Source organism: Siniperca chuatsi, linkage group LG23 (assembly GCF_020085105.1).
Source record: "Siniperca chuatsi isolate FFG_IHB_CAS linkage group LG23, ASM2008510v1, whole genome shotgun sequence".
Lineage (NCBI taxonomy): Eukaryota > Metazoa > Chordata > Actinopteri > Centrarchiformes > Sinipercidae > Siniperca > Siniperca chuatsi.
In genome coordinates, this window is record NC_058064.1 from 20,804,981 (window position 1) to 20,822,844 (window position 17,864).

The 17,864-nt window shown below is 39.3% G+C and overlaps 1 protein-coding gene across 1 annotated transcript in view; it reads left to right on the forward strand.

The window, feature by feature from the left end:
- The window catches only part of cog5 (component of oligomeric golgi complex 5), an 80,608-nt gene that overhangs the window by 35,811 nt on the left and 26,933 nt on the right, over positions 1 to 17,864 (forward strand). Inside the window, exons 7-8 of the mRNA XM_044185947.1 lie at positions 8,280 to 8,410; positions 16,647 to 16,806. Of these exons, the coding sequence (XP_044041882.1) occupies positions 8,280 to 8,410; positions 16,647 to 16,806 (291 nt within the window). The remainder of the gene's footprint in view (positions 1 to 8,279; positions 8,411 to 16,646; positions 16,807 to 17,864) is intronic.

Consider the following 17,864-nt stretch of genomic DNA (forward strand, 5'->3'; position numbering starts at 1 on the left):
TATTATTATTATATTAATGGATGTGCATGCAGTGAAGTTGAGTATTAGAGGAAAAGAGTGATTCAGTTTCTACATTCTACTGTTTGTTTTGTAGACTTTACATTTTTAAACACTTTACGTTCGTCACATTTTGGAAACATTGGTTTTACAAGTAAATCTGTGCTCAGATATGAGGTCTTTCTTGAATTCTCTTTAATTCTGTTGTAACTCTCCAATGTAAAACAGATGACATGCTTGCATTTGACATTTCACCATTTCAGCACAGTAACTTATTACTGTGAATATACTACAGCAAAACACAGAATGTGCATAATTAATTTACTGTGAAACAGAAAACAATTAATGGTAGTATTTTACCAGCTGTATAACGTTGTCCAGTGCTGCACTTGCATTCATAGCTGGAGCCCTCATATGTAGCTGAAAGGGGCTTTTCTTAAAACGCAAATGCAACTGAAATGTACATTCATGAGACTTAGATTGGTTAATAGTAATCAACACAAACAGCTAACCACACTATCATCAAACAGAAACTGTGGGTTAAGCCATGCTTTTGCATTTAGACAACCCCCCCCACCCCCCATTTTAACTCAAGGTCCACTTACTAGCTTTTTATAGAGCTTTAAACCTCATTTGACAACGTTAATCAGCAGATAGAGATCTTCCTGACAACTGCGCAAACTCCATCTGCTGAAGAAGAAAGTGAGATTTCATTAAACACTCTAAACACAAAGCTAGTAAGTGAATCTTGAGTTATAATTTTTTGGGAAATGACTATTTCCAAGTTCAAGAATGAAATTTCATGGTCAAATATTTTGTATATTTGTGTAAAAATGAGTGTTTTGATCATAGTGAGCATACAGATGGACAGCAGAGAAATGGATTAGGCTGAAGGAGAGATCTGACAGTTTTATATAGATGCTTTGGTAGTTTTTTCACCGCTTGTCACCATTGGATTATATTGTATCCATTGTAAGTGTTGTGAATCCAACCTGACTGCTGACATCCTGCATGTTACAAACATTTCAGAGCTACTTCTCAAGACTACAGGGGGCAAGTGTTTTCAGTGCTGTGCTCCTTCAAACCTATGTAATCAGCTCTTCTTCTGTGGCTGTGAAGTACAAATTGTATTGTGTCTTTGGTAGTAGTCCAGCCATTGTCAGTTTGAATGGTACATTCCTCAGCTTGCTGCTTTTGAATTGTGGGAGCAAACATATTATCTGACAGCACAAGCCTGACTTCAATGATCCCAAATGAGTTTACTGAAACTGATCCAGTCCATAGTATGTAGTAACGCTTAATGAAGCAAGACTTTGATTGATAAGCTGCTGTTTTTAAGCCTCCTTCATGAAATCCCCCGCTGGTCTACCTCTCACCTGCACCTCAGCCTTCTTAATTTGCGCTCAATGATAATTATTTCCTGACTGTTAAATGTTCTCTGATGAACAAGAAGCAGATCCTTCCCGGCTGCCTGTTCCCATCCACAACACACTCTGCTAATTACCTCCATCACCAAAGTGATGCTGAAGGTGGGTACTGTTCCACTCTACCATGCTACTAATTTCAAATGCCGCAATGCTGTGATAAATTTCAATGTTGTAAAGAACATTTTTATGTATGGGTAACTTTGATTATTGGTAATATCCATCTCGTTTCCCTCCGAAGAATGAGCTGAATGAATTCCCCCAGCACAGAAACCAGGGCACATCTGTGCCAGAGCACAGCTTATCCCCTGGGAACAACACATGTCCAATCGCCTGTGTTGTCTGTGTTTGTGTGTGTGTGTGTGTGTGTGTGTGTGTGGCTTCAAGCATGGCATATCAGACAGCCCTCTGAGCATATTATGACACAAGTCAGAAAAGACCAACCTCTTTCTTTTCCTCTCTCTCTCTCACAAACACACACATCTAAACAAGCAAAGGGATACAGGGCTCAGCTGTTCGATCGTGGTCTCTGGCAGGCTTTGTACTTGGGTTGAGGCTTCGAGCGGATTGCTTTTGAATTGAATGTGGCTCCTGTCCAATTCCCCGGTCCTCTGTGCCTCAGCCCCCCACCTGCCTGATAATTCTCTCTCTCTCTCTCTCTCTCTCTCTGGGAAGAACAGCAAACAGCAAAAATTGTTTGATATCAGTCCCCACACCTCTCTGCCTCTCCTCTCACAATATGCAACTGATTTCCCTGTACCCTTTGTCTTCCTGATTTATCAAAACATATGGCTGTCAGAAAGATGCTAATACTCAAGAAAATTAAAATCAGGGCTGCCATCAAAAGAGTTGGGTTGATGGAATGATTTCATGTCATATCACCAGGCAGGGAAGAAAAGGATAATGGAAGAAGTGTTTTTAATTCACTTAAAAAGCCACAGTCCAAACACATTTTTATTCATGAATGTAAAATCAACTGCAAACTAACTAATGACATTTTGCTCACTTTCCTTGATCAGAAGTTACTGTTGGTATGAAGGTGTAACCTATGGCAAAAAAACAAAAAAGCAAAAAAGCCCAGTAATCAGGATCTAACCAGCGTATGATTTAACCGACGTGCTTGTCGAATGCTTGAAAAGCATCTGAAACCCCCTCCCCCCACACCTTTCCAATGTCGGAATTCGGGGGCAGTGTCCGACAATTTCTGTAACTTCTGAAACCAACAATCGGCGAACACAACCACTTGACGCAACAAGACAGTGCTACTAAATGTTATAACTAGGAGCACCAGTGCGACCACTGGGAGAAATCCCGGTGGGCCACTTGAGCAGCCCGTTATACAAAAACGAGCGAGACACCTCCTCGTCAAGATCCTCAATACCAGTTCAACTGTTAGTCAAGGTTTTGCAGCTGAAGCCGTAAGACAGAAGACAACAGGGATAAGATAAGCAAGCTTTGGGTTTGGCTAGCTGGCTATTTAGCGATATCAGGTGTCTTTGATTGAAACATGTCCAACCTTTCATAAAGTCGATGCGCTTGTCAGTGTCACTTTTCGTGAACCGACCAATCACAGCCTGGATGGGGCGGGACGTTAAATAAGGTTGACGTGCGACAGTAAACTTTTCAAATGTTGAATTCATTGTTATGCATGAATGGTTATGATTATTGACAAGTTAGTGCTTAGCATTAACAAATTAAAGACTAACCACCATTGGAGACCATTTTTTTTGCACAAGGATTTAATGAAAGAACAAAACCTACAAAAATTTGGTATTAATATTATACTAGTGGTAGGCTATATAGTATACTATTATATGAAATGATAATGAATATACTAGCATTATATAATTCATATATTAATATTATACTAACATTATACTATTATATTAACATTATACATTTTATTAAATGTTATAATATTATAATTAAATATTAATACACTTTTATACTAGTTACTCATCCAGGTTGTGGATAGTGCATCTGCTGTGGACATGGATGTAGATTTAGACAGAGCCTGCATGCCAGTGCCATTGTGCCAATATGTTCTCCTTGTAGCCAGCCTCCTCCAAAACCTTCCTCTTGTTCTATTTTAAATTTATTTTGCTAAAGTTATTGTTATAAATATTGTTCACTAATCTTGTTTACATAAAATGTGGCATAGGTTGTGTGGGTGGAGTTGTATTGCAAAGAAAAGAACGCCATGTATTGTATGTACTGCTCTCTGTGTGGCCGAGCACAGCACATTATATCTGTAAATTGTCTATTTATTACCAAAGCATTTATCAGTAATACAGTTAAGATGGAAAAATATGATTGTGTTGCATTGTATATTGTTATTGAAAGGTGCAATGTGTAAGCGGGGGAATGCCCGCCAGTATTTCCCGCTGTGTCCCCCACACCCCGGGCCTAAACACCTCCTCCTCCCAGGAGTAGGTTGATTGTGACTACTAGAATACCTTCGACTGGATTCCCCCATGCCTCTGGACACACATGTCTGCGTTACAAACATTAAAACGTGACTGAACATGACGATAACGCTGTCTCACTTGAGAATCTTTTATTAAGTTGTCTCCAGACTGCATATGTTGATTTTTAGCTTCTTTAGTGCTGTAGATACGTGTATTTCACCTCTGTATTAGTTTAGTTGTCTACTGCGCTAGGACCACTGAGTTAGCTGCACAGCTAACTCAGCTAACTAGCTAACAGCAGTTAGCAGCAGTTATGACCTGATATGTGATATGCTGAAGTATGAATTAGACAGGTGGAGAGTATTCTCATTGCACCTTTAAAGGGATAGGGTTTTTTGAAGTGGGGCTGTATTAGGTACTTATCCATAGTCAGTGTATTACCTGCAGTAGATGGCGGAAACCGGTCGGCATGCCCCCAGTGTGGAGAAGCAGAGAGTTGTACCGCTATATTTAGAATTCAGCGCTTTACTTTGCCATCAGACAGCCACTTCCTTTGGAACTACATTTTCTCAACCCTAGAACTTCCATATTCCTACGCACAAGCGCAACTTGGCCATGCACTGTATAACGCCGCCGGAGATCAGCTGTTTTATGGAAGAGACAGCGAATGAAAGAAAATTAAATTGAGTGACTATGACAGCGACAACGAAATGCTGTGGTTCGAAAAGGGGATAACTTTTCGAACCAGAGCATACAGAAGAACTTTTGCAGAAGGATACTGAATGGGCTTAAAGAGAGAGGGTGGAAACTTCTGGGGTAACTGGAGGCCAAGCTATGTGAACAACCATACATGCTGTTAAAATAGCGGCTTGTTAAACAACATTCAACTTGTGCATCACAAGATATAGAATATTTTTTTCTATATATATATATTTATTTTACTTTCTTACCATAAATAATCAAAACATATCTCATCATTTAAGAAAAATGACTGTGTATGGCAGCTCAATTCTGTTAAAGGTGGTTTATGCTTTCAGCAAAGAATTGGAACCAGCATGCATTAAACCTGATTCGATAAGCAGAAACGCAGTTACAGTTGGTGAAATTCAAACCAATGCCTAATACCAACCCTAAGCTTAAATTTTTAGAGCTTATTTTTTAGATTGTTGTGAAAAACATTCCCAGCAAGGCTGCAGCAGCTTCTTTGCTAAGGTAAACAATCGATCCAGGAGAAATCGCCATGTACAAAGAAAAATTGAGTAATTGTTTTTCCTCATTCAGCAGCTTTTAATTATGTTACTGAAATATTCAGCACTCCTTTCACTGGCTCCTTGTAGCTAGACATTTTACAGTTTAGACTGTTGTACAATGTTGCCAGGAGGAGGCTGCACCAGTAGGTTGTGGTTTAGTCACACACACCAGTCTGCTGTCTGTCTCCCTGCTCCAGCCTGCTCATCTCTCTGCCTGGCCCTGCTTTTCTCTTCCTTCCTGGCTGAATGAACTTCCCACACAAGTCAGGACTGCAGAGTCACTGCCTCACAACTCTTAAGAGACACTTCATGTTTGCCTGATCCTCCTCATGCTTTCTATAAAAACAGCATTATCCATAACATTGCTGTTTTGCCTATTTTGTAAATGACTGTGAATCGTAGCATTAACTAAAAGTTTAGTGGAAATATAATGGAGAGTGAACAGCAGCAACAGAGATTATGGCAGCAGTTTGACTCTCACTGCTGCTAGAATCATCATGGTAGACCTAAAATGTTTGCTCAAGGCGCTCATGATTTGTTGGACAAAATCCCAGATATTGACATGGTTACATCAATTTCAATTTCATATCAGCCCAAAACAGGATTGAGTTGCAAGGCAAGTCGATATTTCTTCCTCTAATGCACTTTCCAAAGCAGGTGGGTGGACAAACAAAGCAGGGGCAAAGCAGAATGGAAATGTTTAACACGCAGTCAGAAGTGCTATGTGCTTCTTTGAAACAAGTGTTGCTGACAAATCTGTCAAGCTGACTAGTCCTGCTGTCATCTTTTCTGTCAACGGGATGCAAATTAAATAACAGAAATATGATAATTTAATCACAAAGGAGATGTGTTGATGAAGTTTATGATTGACTGGGCTGTTGTTGTGAAAGTCATTGAAATCCCATTTTCTTTGTTAGGAGATCTGAACAAAATCTTTTCATCCACCTAAAGTAAAATCTGCTGGTGTCCATTGAAAGACCTGAAAACAATAAAAAAAAAAATTAAATATATCAAATTTCTTATTCAGTTTAGTATTAGGAAGGTTGCTTTTTCAAAAAATCACAAAATTCAAGCTATGATGTGTTTTTGGAATTTGATGTATGACATGAGACACAATTTGGGAGTTAGTAGAATTGGCCAGAGCAGAGGGGACTTATTTGAGACCTATACATAATAAAATTTTACTCAGGCACATGGACTAAACACATTGATTCTTTGTTTTTGTCTTTCATGTTTATAATAGTACTAATCCTTGGTTCAGACTATCACTGTTATAGTAACACATTATCAAATATTATGGATCTTTAGCCCCAAAACTGACAAGAGGCAGTAAATGGTTATCATATTAGTCAAAAATATAACTGAAAGATACATAAATAATACTATCAGTTAAATAATTAATATTAAGTGCAAAAAGAAACATACAAAATTCTTTATATAATTCATATAATTTAATGTCATTTCATACCTTTTCTTTAACCTTCAATCAGTTAAAAAAAAGCAAAAACCTTTTTTTCCCCTTTACTTTCAATCAGTTAATAAATTAAATGAAAACTTAAGTTACTCTCCTATTTATCTTTAACTAGCTCATTTTGTTTTTCAACTCCTAATTATTTTTTTGTGGTCTCTTTTTATTTGGACATTTAATCATTTGTCTATAGATGCTAGGCTAACTAAACTTTGTATTTCCTTCCACACACTAGTTTTTATTATTTAACTAAGTATTATTCATTGATGTATTCAGTTAGATTTTTGACTCATCTAATCTTTTACTGCCTTTTGTCAGTTTTGGTGATGCATACTCCATGTTTTTGATTCGAAATGAAACAATGAATGAGGTACTATAAGTTGCCTTTCAACTGCAAAGGTGTTGGAGGGTGTTCACATCTGTAACGTTCATGTCCAGTGCAGGTACCATAACTCTTTTTAGATTTCATTCTCCAACACCATCAAGTCAGCACTTAAAATCACTTTTTCATTTCAAGTCCAATGTGCTACACTACAGAGCCAACACAAGAACAGCAAAACCAAACAACAAACAGATGGTACATAGTGGTGGCATTGTAAATGGCAAAACACTGGAAACTATGGAAGCATATACCAGACTATATTCAAATGATTATGTAAACTTGAAAATATAATTCCACAATAGCATTATAATTTTTCATATATGTACGTGTTATTTGAGTGAATATGCAAGACTTAACCTGCTGTACAGTGGACAATATTCAAATGCAATAAGCAAAACAGCGCCTCCAGTCTTTGCATTTACATTTACATGTCACCACGCTCTTTTGGGGTCAACATGAAATGCTTTCATTTTCATTTTCCAATTGTTAGAACATTTCATTTTCATTTTGACTTAAATATTGCTTGCATAAATAGAAAATCAGGTTACATTGTTTATATTTTATTTTCAAATTTGAATTAACAGTTGAATATTGTCCACTGTACAGCAGGTTACAACTTTGAAAATGAAATGTCAAACAGCTTTTCCATTTTCATTTTAATATAGTCATAGAACGCCCATACAAGTATGTGAAAATTGGAAAATTGGATTATTGCATTTTCATTTAAATTTTTCCTCAAATAACACATACATATGTGGAAAATTATAATGCTATTGTGGAATTACATTTTCATTTTCAAGTTTACATAATCATTAAATATAGTCCAGTACACTTCCAAAGGAAATATTGAAACACTGGAAACACGAGCAACAGCAATACAACAACACTAACCACACCTTAAAAATGACCTTAAGAGCTGAAGCAACACCACTCTGACACGTCAACAATAACCAAATATTAAGCTTCACAAAAATACAGTACTTTTCTGTGTTTTCAACCTGTGAACTTTATCTTCAGTTTCACTGTAACCGTGCGCTCACACCAGAAGCTTCATGAGCTACAAAAGCAGCCGGCAGTCATTCATTTTCAATGGGAGCTGGCGACGAGATGTGTCTGATCGCGCCGATTCTGAAATACAACAGAGAATCAGTAAATGAGACTAAACTCTTAGTCTTGTTAGTTAATCACTTAAATATCCAAAAACTGTTATGGTTCTTTGGAAAAAAGGAGTAGAAAGGATTAGAGTACTGAAAATTAGAGTCTTGCTAAACATGAAAGAAAATGGAAAAGAAGCTGGAAAATAGAAAATGTTATAATTTTTGGTTTCTTTTCTCTTTGCTTGCACTCCAGACTATCTGTCACAAGGTGTGGATCTAAGCGGCATTGAGGTGATTGAGAATGACTTGCTGCTGATCAGCAGAGCCAGGCTGGAGGTGGAGAACCAGGCCAAGAGACTGCTGGAACAGGGCATGGAGATCCAGGTACACACACAACACACAGACAAAAAACACAACTATTTGCTTTTGGTCGCACTAGATTGTCCTGGGCTTGTTGTGCTGCTTGAACTTTGACCTCTGTGTTGAGAAGGGGCAAGCAAAGAATTATTTTCAGAAATGAGTAAAATATCAGTAAAGTATCAGAATCAAATCTTTAAACTCTCCTGTATGTTGATCTACTTCTGTTTTAGTTTGCTGTAGATGCAAACTCAACACATCCTCCATTTTTATCTGTTGTCTTGATAAATTCACAATAATGTAGTAATGTCTTTAAAATACACACACACACAGAATATGACAAACTGTTGAAACGCCAGCTGACAAGAACAGTGTTAAACAGGTCAGAGTACAGTGCATATTTTTTGTCTGTTCAGGGTGATGATCGTAGAGGGAATAAAAAATTTTTGTAGATGTTTTTCCAGGCCAGTAGGACTTTGTAGCATTGACCTGATGGCAGTAACTGGACGGATTGCTGGAGGGGGTGAGAGGGTTCCTGCTTAATCAGAGTGGCTTTCCTGATGTCTGACCGGGTATACAGTTCAGATAGTGGAGTTTGGGGCAAACCAATTATTTTGCTGGCCTGATTACTTATGCAGAGTATTGTTTTGTGTTTGGTGCTGAGGGTGCTGTACCAGGATGAAATGTAGAAGGTGAGTATAGATTCAATTACTGTCCTCACTGACATTAAAAGTCATGAGCTTCCTCCGCAGGTGGAGGAGCTGCTCCACCTGCTCCACCACTGTTGTTCACGAGTCGGTGAGCTGGGAAAAGGACATGGAGGTGTCTATCTCCGTCCCAAGGTATTTAAATGATTGTACTTGTTGTAGAGGTGGTTGTTGTGACTCTGGTTTCTCTCTGCTCCAACAACACAGCTCCTTGGTCTTGGTGATGTTGAGCTCGAGGGAGCTTTCCCGAAATGTCCAGACCAGGTTGTTAACTGAATCATGGTATTCAGACTGAGCATTGGTGCCATTCAGGTGGGCCACTATGGCCATGTCATCCGTGTACTTTAAAAGTGTCATTCCTTCACTACTGCAGGAGATGTTGTTGGTATTAAAAGCTGAAGAGAAGTCCACGAATAAAATCCTAGTGTGCGGGTGTGCTGAGTCCAGGTGTAATGGTAAATGGACTGTACTTGTATAGTGCCTTTCACATCTTTCTGACTACTCAAAACGCTTCACACAACATATCACATTTACCCCATTCACACACATTCATACACTGATGGCAGGTGCTAACTGCTCATCAGTTCAAAGAAACTAACTAACCATTCACACACACTCACACACCGAAGGCACAGCCCTCAGGAGCAATTTAGGGTTCAGTGTCTTTCCCAAGGACACTTCGACATGTGGGCTGGGGGGAGCCAGGATCAAACTGCTGACCTTCCATTTGGTGGACGACCCGCTCTACCACTAAGCCACAGCCGCCCCTTGTCTGTGTCTGGCCACAGTGTCTAAAAGATTCAGCCTTGCATCCTCTACCCTGCGTTTTGCTTTGTAGGCAAACTGGAGTGGATCCAGTCTCTCTGCCACCATGCTGGAGAGGTGGTCACACACTACTCTCTCCATGCATTTATACAGCACCGATGTCAGGACAACTGGCCAGGTCCTTTGCATGTGTCTTTTTAAGGATCGGGATTATGGTGGATTCCTTCCACTGGCTTGGAACACAGCCAGAATCCAGTAGGCACTAAAACAGCTTGGTGAAAACCCCACTTAGTTGAGTGGGCAGTCCTTGAATGTTCATCTATGGTGAGAGCTTGGTAGGATGGGCTGGGAAAAGATCCCAGCTGGGGCTGGGAAAGATCCAGTTGGTTGGTGTGCTGCAGCTGTTAAACCGGTTGAAGAAGCTGTTGAGCTGCTCTGCAAAGGAGATGGGGTTCGGGCAGTCAATCACGGCAGGTTTTGGGGCTCTACCCATCATGATGGTTAAATTACTGCCATGCCTCCTTTGCATTTCCAGATCTTAGTTTCTGCTCAAATACTGGCATATTGTCAATAAGAAAAAATAAACACAAAAAAAATAAATAGGTCATGCTTCATCATAAGACTCTGACCTGTTTATAATTCCTGAACTTGTTCTCGTTTATACAGAGCTGCACAATGGACTGAGTAACATGCACACGTGAAGGCACATTGTAGCAGAGCTCAAGCACTTTGACCGTATGCTTATACCCTGTATTCTCTAGATTGAGTATGGTCACATATCTGCAGAGACACATTTGGGTGATGCCGTCATAAATGACATGTTTATTTAAGTATTTCCACAGACAAACCTGACAATGTCATCATACAGTTTGACACTAATCTGTGTCCATGTTTGATGTAACTAGCCAGGAAACCGTAATGCTCCCTTGTAGTGGAGCAGCGATACTACATGAGTTTGACTAACCGGGCTAAGCTGACTAGCATGCATCTGTCTTCGTAATTTGGAGGCTAGCAATGGTTCACTTTATTGTTGCTGCAGTTGTGATTCCTACTTATTGGTCAGGTCTTTAGACTAATGCATGTGGCTCTGACATACAGTATCACACTTTCCATTTTATGGATTACCTTATTTATTTTTATTTATATTTATTACATTATATAGCATATTTTGAGTTATTTCTTGTGTTCGCTGTATCAGACTATTTAAAAAACAAATGAAGGAATTATGGCAGACATACACCTCTTCTGTACCTTTGGCTTACTTTGAGGACTGTTCATGTAAATGCACTAGCCAAGTAAATCTCACAAGCAGCTTTGTCATTCCACCCAGCTGTAATTTCTGTTCCCTGAGTGTTAACATTGCATATTGATTCCTTCAAGGGAGTAAATGGGTCACAGGAATTAAAGCACCCCTACAGTCTTGGTACATTTACATTCTTGGATTAATAAGTATCAATAATTCAAAAAAGAAAAATATAGTGTTTTGTCGAGAGTTTAGTTGAATTTTTGTTTTTATTTATTGCAAAGACTGTTTTTTTCCAGACTGTGGTCTACATCTCATGCGACATCACATCCAAAAACACTGGATCCTACAAATGCCATAATGCAACTCAACAGCATCTTTCGTTAGGACCCTCCCTGCTTGGTAAATGCCCACATCCCAAGTTCGTAACACAGGCTTTCTTTGAAATATTGAAAGCCCCAAGCCCCATCCAAGATAACCCTGATGACATCATCAGGGTCATCAAGCTGCCTTTAGAGCCAGACAAGACATAATACAACTGCTTTGAAAGGCTACAAAGCACTATTCATGATGGGTAAACTGAACTTCATGTGTAAAATCAGTGGAGTGTCCCTTTAACAGCAAATAAAAACGGGAGCGGGAGGCATTTTACTAAAATATGAGTAATTATACTTATAAACCAGGTATAAGTAGGAATAAAGGTCTGTCTCTAATATTGATCTGTTTCCATTAAAAGCCTGGTTCTCCCTGCATTTGAGGTAAATAAACTAAAATGTACTGTATGTACAGTTCTTAGACATTTTTAGGGATGCAACTAATGATTACTCAGCCGATTATTTTGTCGATTAATATCTATACATACAGTAGCTTTCACAAACAGAGCACATAGACCATGTTTCCTCTCCAGGACTGCAACATGATTGAAGAAGCATTAAGAAAAATCGAGACCAATTAAAAGGGAAACTAAATATATTTCTGAAATGAGTTTTTTTTCTTCTGACATTTAGAAGGGTTGGTATTTACGTCAACTGGGCTGATTAGAATATTGCCTCATATGATTTCTTTTTGTGACCTTTCAAAAGTGACAAATAGAACAGAATTACAAAAACATTGCATTTCAGAAATATTAATGAAACGATGTTGTGAGGTACTCCTTATTGAAACTGCTGCTGGACAAAGTATTAATGTTTTAGGGCAAATAGACTAAAGTGATTATTAAAAAAATATATCAAAAAATTAATAACCATTAATACTTGAGGTTTGGCATGTGTGTATACCTTATTGCCGACCACTTGAGTGAAATTCAACCTGCAGGGACTTGAATTAGCTTAAGATCGATAATACATCACAGTGCATATTTAGTTTGCTGTTTTTGTTTAAAAATTACATTGGCAATCCTCACGTGATAAAGTAGTTGCGAGAGGGAACCATTTTGACTAAAGTCCCTGCTGTCACATTCAAGGATGCTGATTGAGTCAGTTTTGAAAAGCGATATGTTGGAAATCTGTGTGGTTCAAAAACCCAGAGGACAAACAATGAGCATACATACAAGAACTGAAAAGGATACACATCTCTGTGGAACACTCCATCAGGGAGAGCTTTACAATCAGCTCCTAACTGTATTACCATGTGACAAAAACTTAAAGGTAGAATGAGGTTATGTTCTAAAGCACAAATAAACATGTCCACACCTCCGCCCAGCCCTGGAGGAAGGATTTTGAGCAGAGGAAAGAGATGGCAACATCGATGTAACCTGGTCACTACATTTTTACAGAGTCCCGACCTCACAGCCTGTGCGCTGTTATTGGCTGGGGGCAACACACCACTGCCCAGAAACGTCCAAAACGTAAAAAGATGCTCTGTGCTTTGTCTGGTAGTGGCGCTTCACATTGCTGCTTTTAATAATCGCCATGATCTCGGAACATATGAGACTGCCTGTGGGAAGATTGGACATGTAAGAGTCTGTCCATTCTTGATTAAAAGCTCTGTCTACTTTTCTCTTTTTAGAGCACGCCATGTGAAATGATTTCTCCGACTCGTCTCTACTCTCCCTGTGTGTGTACCTCACTCACTGACTTGACTTGTAAATGGTTATGCACAGATTTGATTGGCTGAGTAGCATCATGCGAGATGATTAACAACACATGCTATTGGTCTGTGAGTTTTGAAATAGAAATGCTCCGTAAAAATGTAATAATTCTCAATAATTTATCGTGCTCCCATTGGGCCATCCCCTGTTAAAAATTAACAAATCGCCTACCGGTCATCAGGGATTGTTTTTGTATAAGTCTATACATTGTTTTTTTTCCTACTCATTCTGCCTTTAACTCTGACAAATTAATTTAATTAGAATTATATCCTGATTTTAGCTTGTGTCTACTGAAAATTATGGTTTTTCATTTTAAATTGGCAGCCACAGACTTCCATGCTTATTGAGCAAACACATCAGTCAAATCCAAAATATTAAGAAGCCAACTCTGGCAGTTCGGAAGTATAACTTACAACATTTGCACAACAGAAATGAATGCTCTACATAGTGTTATTTGAATTAAAATCAATTTTTCATTTTGTTACAAGTTTTCCCAATATTGTTACTGGTTGATTTATTAAATTAAATCAGTGTACGCAGTGGGTCTGATGTTCCACTGACCTCCTGTAGCTCAAGAAAACCAGTGGCTCCCTGCAAGCTGGGAAATAAAACTAAAACTAATGGTATAATTTTGAAATTGGTCAGCAGTTGTATAAAATATACACAAATTGGATAAAATCACCAGCACAGTCCTTTTTGATAACACCTGAATTAAAATAGCGTTCAAATAACATGAATAAATCAGTCAATTAATTGTTTGGCAGTGATATGTCATTAAATGCACATTGCTTTGCCAACTTTTGGTTCATGGACTGATTTGATTTTATACAGGTGGTCCATTGTTTTTTCCCTGTGGTCACTGGGTCCTTCAAAACCTTAAAATTCAGCATAATGTACATTTCTGAGTCCTGCCATACTCACGTTTCTCTATTGAACAGAAATACCATTTTCACGCACTAGTTCATTTGAATCATGTCTACTTGGCTCTTTTTTTGTTTGTCAGGCTTCTGGGAGAAAAAACTTGTTTGTATTGTTTCACATTAAAAGCCTACCTGGAAAGGAAGGGATTATGCCTTTTGAGTCACTTGAGGGCTTTTAATATGAAACATCTTTGTAGGAAGTGTTGAGTTAATTCACAGTAGCTTAACACTGAATGAAAAAATGGTGCAAGCTGGTGGATTTGTGTATTTGTCTCTGTGTGTGTGTGTGTGTGTGTGTGTGTGTGTGTGTGTGTGTGTGTGTGTGTGTGCGTGAGAGAGAAGGCAAAGAGAGGTTAAACAGGTGTGTCAGAAGTTGGTGGCAGTGTGAAATAGCAGGGCACTGTGACTCTACAGTCCTCTCCAATGTCTTAGCCACTGGTTTTTACTCCTACGTCTAGACAATAATCTGTTTTTCCAAAATTAGACACATGCACTCTTTCTCTTTCTCTCTTACACAGAATCACACACACATACACACTCTTCTCTCCCCTGTGTATTCCACCCTCAGTAGAAGTATTTTTGTCCTGACTACTGCCGGAGTAGCCCTGGCTAACAACTTCTGTCACTGCGTTATGTGTGTGTACATATGGGGCTCTAGAGACACACACACAGAAACACACATATGTACTGTATACACACACAGTGACAGCTTCTTATATCAGCCCAGGGAGTTGTTTGTTGTGAATGTTATGTAAGCAATTGGACATGCTGCCTGGGCTGTGTGGGAGCTAGTTTCACCTCAGCGCTCTGATTTTGCCAGCAGAGACCCTGTAGCCCATCTGTTGAGTGGGAGCTCAACTGACCCACGTAGAAAAACTCCTCTCCTATATATATATATATATAAAGTCAATTGAGCCCATTGGCTAAAAGTTGCACCAATCAGAAACTTTGGGAAGTGTTCAGACCATGTGACCCGCAGGCTCTCCAAACTCCCTTTAAATGAGCAACTATATAAAGCAGGCATTTGGGACCCAAATTAAAGCTTGATTTTGACTAATTGCCTCAGATCTATTCTGAAACAAATTTTGTTGTATAGTTTAGTAGAAATTTAACGTTGAGAATCTCATATACAGAAGCTTTAAGCCTAGATCGAGGAACAACCAGGAGACCCTGATCAGAGGACATTAGAGACCTGCTGGTAATGTAGGGCAGCAGGGGGAAACAGCTAGCCTGGCTCTGTCCAGATTTCAAAAATACACCTACCAACACCTCTAAAGCTCACTGATTAACACGTTGTATCTCATTTGTTTAATAAACAAGCAGAAATGTAAAAATTACAATTTGTGGTTTTACAGAGAATTATGTGCTTTAACTGTTGACGAACAGCAGTTGATCCATCCACCCAGTGCTTATGTGCAGCATCTCTGCTTGTTGCCTGGCAACTTTGTGTTGATGACAAGACTCTGCCTGGGCTGTTTTTCACCCAAGAAATAGTTTCAGCATGTAACTCCCCCTGAAACCACTACCATTTCCTCTTGTGTACAGATTAAACAAACAACATGTTAATCAGTGAACTTTAGAGGTGTTGGTTGGTGTATTTCTGAAGTTTGTAAAATTTGTAGTAAAAATTTCAGCGACGGAATACAGCAGTGAGATGCATCATTCTGAAAAAAGACCTTCATACACCACCCGCTGTTTCATTGTGTGGAACGACAATAGGTCTGCAACTAATGATTATTTAAATAAAAATAGTGCAAAAAATTTCCCAAGGTGATGCACCTGGACCAAAAGTCCAAAACCCAAAGATATTAATTTTACTAGTATATAAAATAGGGAAAAGCAGAAGTCACATTCGCTCACATTGGAGAAGAAGAAACTAGAGTTTGGCACTTTTGCTAGAAAAATTACTCAAGTGATTAAGTTATCAAAATAGTTGTCATTTGACATTTTAGGTCAGTCTGCTAATTGATTAATTGACTAAGCTCCGTTCAGCTCTAAACAACAATCTTCACTATACCAAAGGCTGCAACAGCTGAAATCACACTTGTTTCAATATTTAGTTCCGCTAGTGGCTGCTAAATGCTGGCCCAATCTGTTTCATCCTGCAGTGTATGGGGCTCAGTAGGAAAACCTTTCATCCCTGTAGAATTACAAGTCAGAGTTTGTCCTCATTAAGAAAATAATACAACTCAAAGAAAAGTACACGTTGAGGCATATACACTGGAGATAAACATAACTGAGTCAGTGCAAAGTGCAGTGGTGCTGTTTATGTATTTGACCTCTTCTTCTCTTTTCTGACTGTCCTTTCTCCTCAGTTTTTCTTGTCTTGACTTTGCCCTGCAACATTTTCACAGCTCTCTATCATTAAATCAATTTTAAGTGTATTTTTAGCTGCTGCTGTCACTTCTGTACTCACTGGCATACTGAGTGTTTGTTTGTGAAACTGCCAGACCCATTAAGTTGATTTCATTCTGTTAAAAACAGCACCATGGATGACTGCCAACTTCTCTCTCTCCTTGTCTCTGCTTTTGTCGGTCAGAATCCCACCCAGGTCGGCACGGCCCTGCAGGTCTTCTATAACCTGGGCAGTCTAAGAGGGACCATCAGCTCCGTAGTGGGGGGTTACAGGACCACTATACAGGACAACATCACAAGTACTCTAGACATCAAGGGCCTGACACAGCCAGCCAATCCCAGAGGTAAGCCCTAAGGAGGATGTGGTTCATGAAGAAGTTGCTTATATGCACACACACACACACATACACACACACACACAGAGACACTCACGCACTGGATACATTGTCCTCATTTCTAAAAGATGAAAGACAATGGCACTTTATGATTTGACCTAGTTCACGAGTTGGCTTGATCCAAAATAGATTATTATACCATGGCCACAGAGAATAGTCAAATCTGGCTGGAGGACGTGTGTTATTTTCATGGCTCTGATGTAGAGGCCACATCATCTTTCTAATTAATGCACACAGTACTTTCATATAACCAGCCCAGATTAGGCTAATGCTGTGTTCAGACTACCGGCGACAAAGCTTCAAAACGGCCAAGCATGGCCAGCGACATTGTCGCCGAGTCCCCATTGAAGTGTTGCTCAAGAGCTCGTTGACGTAGTTACGTTTTTCTTCCATTTTTTTAGACGGAACAGAACAGGAATTGTGGGGAGAGAGAAGGGGGCCGAAAATGGTGAAACATAAACATATGATTGGTTGATGCTTCTCCACGTCATTGGAGCGCTGAAAAAAGAGGCCAGCTCAACTTTGACTTGAAGTGCAAGTGTCGGGCAACAGTTTGTAGATTCAAGTCACCGGCTTCCATTGAAAATGGCTTGTAACCCATTGCTTTGTCACTGGTAGTCTGAACACAGCATGTTCTTTTCTTTGGTGATATTCTATATTTTTCTTATTGTCACCAAATCATAAAAAGACCCAAACCAGCAGTGAACGTATCTGCTAACAAGTGTTGATGGATCTTCTTCCTCTGAGCCACAGAGCTCCACTGTTGTCCAGAAACTATTAAAACACATCAGTGAGCCGCTCTGCTGCACTGGGTGACATGTTCCTTCATCACCATGAACACACACACTGTAGATTATTCTCACTCAGTCCCACACACACCGTCCTGCTGCCCCAAACACTCACTACAGCACCACATGTGGATTCATCCGCCGCTGGAAATAGTCCCCAACAAACGCACAATTTCCTCCTGTTTGTTTGATACAAACTACAGCGAGCAGCTGTTTTGG